General features: G+C 27.3%; 1 protein-coding gene across 2 annotated transcripts in view; it reads right to left on the reverse strand.

Annotated features, from left to right (window-relative positions):
* Window positions 1-6,899, reverse strand: part of LOC100166615 — a 25,681-nt gene extending 18,782 nt beyond the window's left edge. Inside the window, exons 1-2 of one of the 2 annotated variants that reach the window (XM_001948340.4) lie at window positions 6,615-6,899; window positions 5,514-5,571 (exon numbers count right to left, since the gene is read on the reverse strand). In XM_001948340.4, coding sequence (XP_001948375.2) covers window positions 5,514-5,569 — 56 coding nt within the window. In that variant the 5' untranslated portion in view covers window positions 5,570-5,571; window positions 6,615-6,899. The remainder of the gene's footprint in view (window positions 1-5,513; window positions 5,572-6,614) is intronic. The other variant, XM_008189706.3, reaches the window with a different exon arrangement.
* Window positions 6,900-8,801: the final 1,902 nt, after the last annotated feature.

Below are 8,801 nucleotides of genomic sequence, written 5' to 3' on the forward strand. Positions count from 1 at the left end.
TTTCCCTTCACGGGTCGTGGAGTTTATATAGCGTATTGGATTTGGCCGTCGACGGGGTCAACGCACACTGCGATCGGCCGTTAATCTTTTTAGGCACACCCATATTATCACCGAAAACTAAAATAGAAAAAAAAACTAGCAGTCCTAAAATCCATTAAATGTGGCCGATAATTACAAACCAAACCGTGATTACACGATTACCGCAGAAGGAGAAAAAACAACATCGTAGACACATAAAGTAGAGGGACGGTTTAGAATAGCAATTATATTTGGTTAGGACGTTAACCCACACAATTCCAAGCTTAATTAAATTGTATAATAATTAAATTTCACCAATTTACCCCCGTGCTATTATAGTGACAAAATGAGCCAAGGCTAAACGTCTATTATAGATTGAAAATTATGAGTTATTTTTATCAAAAGCTTTTGCTTGATTGGTTCATATTATATTATATTATAGTTTCATCTCCTATCTCTTAATTTGTACAATTAATATTTTGCAATAATTAAAAAATGTTCAACGCTTTTTTAAATAACTTGAATAAAATATTATATTCAATGAATATTATTCATAATTAAAACATTTTTATTCTTTGTTCTTTTAGTAGATATATCTGGCCTCAAATGTTTATTTAAAATGCAGTACAATAGTATTTTTTTTTTATAAAATCCGTTATTTTAAATTCTGAGCGAAGCGATTTTGAGATTACAGCTGTAAATGTACGAGATGTCTTAATTATTTTTTTCTGACATCGAGATATCACATTATAATATATAGGTACTTTAAAATTATATAATATTTTGACTAATATGTTTTGACTTATATCATCTAATTATAAAAATGTAATTTGTTGAACTTAAAACCATAAAATAACACTTAAGTTGTAATTTATAATCATTCGTTTTTAAAAATGTAACATTGAACTAATATACTACATAGTGATAAATAATGGAAAAGAATAATGTTTTCAAAATTTAATAGGACAAATTAGTCTATAATAAACTTTTGTGAAAACAACAATGAAAGTTCGTTAAATTTTTATTGGAGGTGTAACATGCTGTGAATACGATTTTTACAGTTTTATAACTTACATACATTTTATGATATACCTAGTTATTATAGGTACCTACTATAAATAGTGTAGTAGGTACCTACTGTAGTATATATTTTATTTTAGGGTATGATTTATAAAAAATACTTTTCTGTGGTTTTACCACTTTCATAATATAATATATATCTACTTATATATTTTTTAACAGAATAATTATTTTAATCGTTTCATCTATAAAATAGTCTAACTTTTTCAACTATGACGTATTAGTAGATAATTATGTTTTTTTGTCCATTATCCGTACAAAACATATTATATATTTATAACAGTATTTAAATATAATATTATATTATATTAAAATACTCATTTAATCGTAAGGACGGTTGGCTTTGTACCTTATTTATAATTTGGGCTTGAATAGAATCATATTATTACATTAATAATAACGTAGGTACATATAAAATATGAACATCGTATATTATGTTAGAAAATTGAAAACATATATCCGAAACTTTTCAGTTTTTAAATAATGTATTGGAAAACTTTTTAATTTATATTTTTTCTAAAAAAAAAGTTAGAACTTATTATCCTTTCGAATTAAATAAAGTTAGTAAGAGATAAGATGAAAGTTGTTTGGTTAATCGGTGAAAAAATCATATTTTTAGGAGTGGAGGACAGTGACCGACCGCGCCAAGTACCTACATCGTGGGTCAATGATCTGCCTCCGTGTTCCGTTACTATAATATTATTATTGCCGTGTTGCTATATCATCGCGTCAACGGTCGCTTTGTTTTTTTTGCTATACGTTTAGTCGGAAGAGTTTTTTTCATTCTTTATATTTTTTTTTCGTATACAAGTTTATGATAAAAAAAAAAATAAATAATAAAGAATTGATTAATAAAAACCATATCCGGGTTGACAACTTCTTGACATCGGCAATGAAAAGAGGTAAGTAAAGAAATCGTCGTATAGTGAAAATCTCGGTTGATTTGTACTGGAACGCACAATTCTAAAACCCACAACACGCTACAGAATTGTCGCTATTTATGGGAATTGTATGTTTCCTTTTAAAATGCAACGGTTGTCACTAACCCGATCTAATAAATCAAAACTAAAAACAAGAAGTTAATTTATCTCTTAGGTACAGTTTATATTTTATAATATTTCCCAACATATTCACTTGCATATTAAATATTAATTTAACATCTATATTTGTTTTTGTTTGCTTTAAGTACAAACAGTACAATTAAAGATAAACATGATAATTCTCCAATAAATAATTTTCTAAAAATTGTATAAAAAAAATTAGTTTGAAAATTATGTGTTTTGCCAGTGCCCCACATAGGACAATAAAACAAAACATAATAAACTCAACTTTTCCCAACATTGACGGACAATTTAAATACACTATTACTTAAAATTTCAAAGTATATAGAAGATAACCTCTCGTGAGACACCTTTCAAGTGTTGTAAATGGTCACAATATATATTGTAACATCATGAATTTAGTCCAATGACCGATTGAAATAACGTAACTTATATTTATATATATATATTATACATAGGTGCAGATATCTGATTTATACCTATGTTCTATTTAGTAACCTTTTGTAGAAGTTATAAAAAATAATTAAGATTAACAAGCTTTTTACCTCATTTGGTTGCGCGTAGTACCTTGCACTTACTCAAAATTACAGTAAAGCAGTGTATACAACTCATATGAGAGAATGAGCAATGTGAATACGTGAAACAAAGAATATTTAAGTTGATAAAATACAATTTATTAAATACCTAGTATAAACTATAAAAAAAATTAACAGTATTTATACTCGATTTTTTTTTTAAAATTACATTTTAATTAATTTGATTTAAAACTTGATATAGGTAGGTATTATTTTAAAATTATTGTAAAATGTTGTAAATTACTTTAAAAAAATAATTTATTAAAAATTTAAGAAATGTAGCGTGTATAGATACAATAAGTTTTGTTTATAAGGCAAAAACAATACAAATAAATTTAATACAGACTACTCAGATATCTTGAGATAATAAAATATAATAGTAAATATAGGACATATTTTAATCACTCTGCACTAAATTAATAATTAAATTAATACAAAAGCGAATGGCCATGAATTTACGCACTGCAGTATTTAAAGTTTGTTATAGTTCGAACTTGGTTATATTCTGCTAGTGTAAATTAAATTTCTTTATTAACTAAACTCATGAAGCTGAATAAGTGTGAGCAATCAATCTATCCACTTTATAGTCACTACATTCCACTAAATTTATCACTGAGAATTATCGCGAAAAATATTTATTATTTATTATTTATACTCGTTTTAAGCCCATTAATCTGCAGGAAACAAAAATGTAACATGTCGGTTTGATTACAAGTTTCCAAAAGTTTTTCAAAGCAAGTTGTTTATTATCATATTTATACAAATAATCAGTAAAATAAAAAAATAATAGGAAAAATTGTATTACAGTATATAAGAAAAATATACGGTAGGTAAACAAATTAAAATGAAACTGTAAAATTTTTTTCTGTATAATTTTCTAATGAAATATAATACACTGTGTTTACTATTGTTGGAATAAATATTTTGAAATCAACACTATAAATACCACATCATAAGCTAAAACGAACAGTTTTATCGTTGTAGGCAAAATATCTATTGTATAGATAACAATAACTACATGTTAAGTATGAATTCTTAAGAGTTTGCATTATTATGAAGCTTGGCTATAAAGAATATAAAATTGCGTGGGATTTCTGACAAAAAGTGTTAAATGGATCTCTATTACAATATAATTTAGAGTAAGTAATTATGTAAAATAAAAATGTCAGAATTTAACAAAACAAACAGTTGTATCTATTGTTGACCTAGTAGTAATTATAAACTGCAGCTTAAAATTATGATATTATCGTATATTCCTATACAGTATACATTATAGTTATCTAGGTACCTATACGTTTTATTAGTCCAAGTCTAGTGACCACGATCGACTATTCCAGAGGTGTAGATAAATTTTAGAATAATTATCTATACCTAATAGTAAATTATTATTTGTGTGATGTAAAAAACAAACTATTATACCTATGATGCAGATTGATGAACCCGTGGACACATCTACTCGCTGTATAGTACCAATAACTGTATTATAGAGCGCGCGTGTATATCTATAGGTATATATTATATATAGCGCCAGATGATCCGTTATATACTCTATCGGGCGAATGGCGCAGAACGGCAGAAAGATCGAATAGAGCGTCAGGACTCAGGAGGAAGTAGTAGTAGTTATAAACATATATATTATATAGTATAGTTAGATAGAGTGAGCAAATCGGGGTGAGAGAAGTGCGTACGGTGTAGAGGGAGTGAGAGCATGACAACGCACGGGAATATACGATCAATGTCTCGCAGACGCACCAGCACCAGTTTCCCGGGTGGCGGGGTGGTACGAACTGGCAAGAGAGGGGAGGGTTAAGCTGCGCTATCAAAATTTAAGGTTTATGAGCAATTGTGTGATGGCGATGATTAACCTGTTCCCGTCGTATAAGTACTACCTGTTCCGGTAACGGCGCTCTCCTACGGTGATGCTTCCGCCACGCGGCTGCTGAACAAATAATACAATATGTACCATACCTATATACCTATCTGCGCATTTAGGTATGTCAAGTCGTGATAGTTATGAAGTTATGTACATATATAGATAGGTTACCTACCTTGTACATACATATAATTACAGTTAGACACTGTTTGCCACACTTACGTATAAAACACCGATAACCCTTCGCAGTGGGTAAGTAATATTATATATTATTATATATATATGGTCCACCACACAATATAATAATATATATATATGACTATATTATATTATCATAATTTGTGAAGAACGCACAAGACGTAAAATGTCATTCAACTTCCAGTCCATCGAATTATCAAAACGAATAGACCGTTAGCAAGCTACTAAAGTCAACAATTGCAGATAACGAATACTTTTTAAACATAAAACGTATTTAGATAGGGACCTATTTATAATAGTTTCGCAAACATAAGATAATATTTATACATACAATTAAATATATAGTGAACCAAGATCATTCGTTGAACTTATCGAACGTTAGTGTAATTTGGCATGAAACGAATCAAAATTCTAAACGATATTTTACAATTGTTAAAATATTGCAGGTTTTTTTTGTGTATAAGCGTAAATTATACATGAAACAAAAGTCATAAAACCGTAAGTTATTCATTATTCGAAATAATATTATACCTACAGGCTACAACCTACTAGTGTATTCCATATTTTACTATCATAATAGGTAATTGATTTGTTGAAAAGTCTCATACACAGAAATTCGTAGGATTTCGAAAGTATTATATAACAAGCAATTACTGAGTTTAGATTTCGTCAAAATGAGGAAAACTGTATTAATGTTAATTAACTCACCTAATTATGCTTTCAGTAGTTGTGACCCTAAGTCCTTTGGTTCGGTGTTCCTTCATAACTAAAATAACAAACAATTCAAAGTTAAATATATTATGTATAAGTAAATATATTTTTATAGCTATAACTCCATTAATAATTTTTATATATTTCAATTTTAGTGATACTTGAGTAATGAGTATACTAAATATTGTCAAATTAAAAAAAACAAAATTTTTTTAGCACTACGAACATTTGTATTTTGTAAGTACAGCAGCTTTATTTTTATCATACCAATTGTATCAATAGTTAAGTATCTAACGTTAGGTATACGCATTTTATCTTTATTATTAGGTAATAGAGTAACGACCGAAAAAATTGGGTTGAATGAACTTATATAGACTATATAGTAAAATGAATAGAAAGCTCTATACGCTTGCCTAGTTGTTCTTTTATTAATGACCTAAACAGCGTTTTAACCTATTAATTAACATCATAACATTATATTTACATTATAGGCATTTAAGTATTTTATTAGGTAGAAATTGTTCAAAGTAACATATATTTTGAAGCATATTATATTGTAAAATGTAAATATTATTATTTGGAAAAATAGGATGGTTGTACCTATAATTTTATTAAATTTACATTAACATTTGAAACAATTTATTAATAACAATAATTAATATTTTTGAATTTAGTATAGAAATTAATAAATATTTAATTAACTTTAAAATATTATATTTTTAAAGTAAATAAGTATTATTATAATTATAAAATTAGTATTATTTTTAGCTAATCAAAATAAGTATAATATTTTGTATTTTTTTTATTTTTAAAATGTCTACAATATGATTTTTAAGTTATAAAAAAAATATATAAATATTCATTTTGTTTAGCCAGTTTTCGGATAGTGTCTCATTCAAGCATACCTACATGATAGTAAAGAATAAAATACATTTTAACTAAAATTAAAATGTAAAAAAAATTATAGTTATTAAATTAAGTAATATAAAGCAAGTATCAATTGGTTTTTACCAATACGTTATTTTATTATGCAATATAATCATCCTGTATTCTATGGGATTATATTTCAAGTGTAGCTGATAATTGTTTTGTACTCACCGGAGAAGAGACGATACCATTTGCGTGCACGTAATTCCTTAATTTCGGTTACACTAAAATACAATTGGCGGAAAAAATCAACGAATTGAAAATGTGGTACTAGTGCAAGCAAACAGAAAACACTTTACATGAAACGTAATCAGAATAAAATGATAATAATATGGTCTATTGACATCCGGGACTACACGGCCCGACGGCGGGCTACGATGCACTGCGATCAGTTGAGTTCGCGCGCGCGGTCATCGGCTCGATTGAATTTTGCAGATTCGCCGGCGCAAGTGTGCCTACACTACGGCGCGGCGGTAGACAGTATGACCACGTCAGGTGTGTGCGCAAAGGAGGGTCTGCTGCCCAACCGTTACATTGCAGTACCATTTACCGTAATATTATATATTATATCCTATATATAGGTACTGTAGTAATAATAATATAATGTATATTATATATTATACCTATTAGGTACCTACCTATACTTGCTAAACAGTATATGTATTCATAGTATATGTTTTTTTTTCATGCATACATATGTAAAATACGAGTATAAGTATATGGTTTAATCTAGTGACGTACCTACCTAATATAATAGGTGGATTTCTGGGAGTTGCAAAAAATCTGAGATCTGTGGAGACAGCATTACAGTGAAAAATGTAATTGCCATACTAAATAACATATTATTATATCAATAATATTTTGTTTTATAGTCAACTCAATATTAGCAATGAATATAAATTTATTATTTATTTATTAATATATAGGTAGTTACACAAAAAAAAATGTAATATATTATTATAAATTTATAAATATAAATTGTATATAATATTACAATTTTTATATTCCGAGCGGAGTGACGAATGTATTGATTTTACAATGGTGTTTTATTTTTAATTTTTAAATTAAAAATTTTTTTTGTGTCAGTCATCACCTTTCAGGACAGTAAAAATGCTTAGATTTTCTTCAACAGTATCTTCTCTGATAAGAAAGTGAATCTAGTTGGTACTTTAGGGGTTAAAGTAAAAAGTAAAGTAAAGTAAAGTTAAAAGTTAAAATTTCCCGGTAGTTTTCAAAAGCGCCGTGAAAAACAAAAGAAAAATTAAGGAAAAACGGGAATTTTTAAGCAAAATTTATTTTTGACTTATTCACTTTTAGTTTTTGGCGTACCTAACTCTAAAACAAATGACCGTAGATACATAGAATTTTGACTGAATGTTTATATTAGCATTTTCTTTACAGCATAACATTTTCAAAATATTTTGACTTATTTAGAGCTGTTTGCAAAATGTTCAGTTCCAATTTTTTTAATTTTAGATTCTGAGTGGAACGATGAATGTATTGATTTTACAATGATCTGTGTTTTTTTTTTTTTTTTTTGTGTCTGTCATCACATTTTAGGACAGTAAAAGTGCTTGGATTTTCTTCAACAGTACTTTTTCTGATAGGAAAGTGAATCTAGTTGATACTTTGGGAGGAGGGTCAAAAATAACATTTTTCCAATAGTTTTCAAAAGTGCCGTGAAAAACAAAAAAAAAATTAAGGAAAAACGGGAATTTTTACGCAAAATCTGTTTTCGAGAAAATTGATTTTGGTTTTTGGTGTGACTTTAAAATGAATGACTGTAGATACATGAAATTTTCACTGGTTGTTTAAATTTCCATTTTCTATACATGATAAAATTTTCAAAATATTTTGACTTGTTTTGAGCTGTTTACGGACAATTTCAGTTTACAATTTAATTAGTTTTTTTTTTCTATGAATGTCAATAAAACTTTATTTGTTGAGTAAAAATACTTGAAAATTGAATACAAGGCTCCTACTATATTGTTACAATGACATTTGAAAAATATTAAAAATTCTTAGTCACAATTTTTTTTTATTAGCATTTGAAGTTCAAAAATTGACAAAATATGTAAAAATCACGAAAATTAGCTAATTATTTTGAGTTAATAATTCGTAAAAATTTTTCTTTTTAGAACTAAGATTTAAAATGTAATACAAGATTCCTCTTAGGATAATCTACCTTTATCTAAAAAAAATGTCCAAAAGAAATTTTTATGAGCGTTTGAAATTTATATTTTTATAACATTTGATATACTCGATTTCTTACGTAACGATTTTCTTATTTTGTTGTAATTAAAAAACGAGTGACTGTAGAAACTTGAAAATTTCACTGAATGTTTATATTAGCATTTC

Source organism: Acyrthosiphon pisum, chromosome A3 (genome assembly GCF_005508785.2).
Source record: "Acyrthosiphon pisum isolate AL4f chromosome A3, pea_aphid_22Mar2018_4r6ur, whole genome shotgun sequence".
In the NCBI taxonomy this organism is placed as follows: Eukaryota; Metazoa; Arthropoda; class Insecta; order Hemiptera; family Aphididae; genus Acyrthosiphon; species Acyrthosiphon pisum.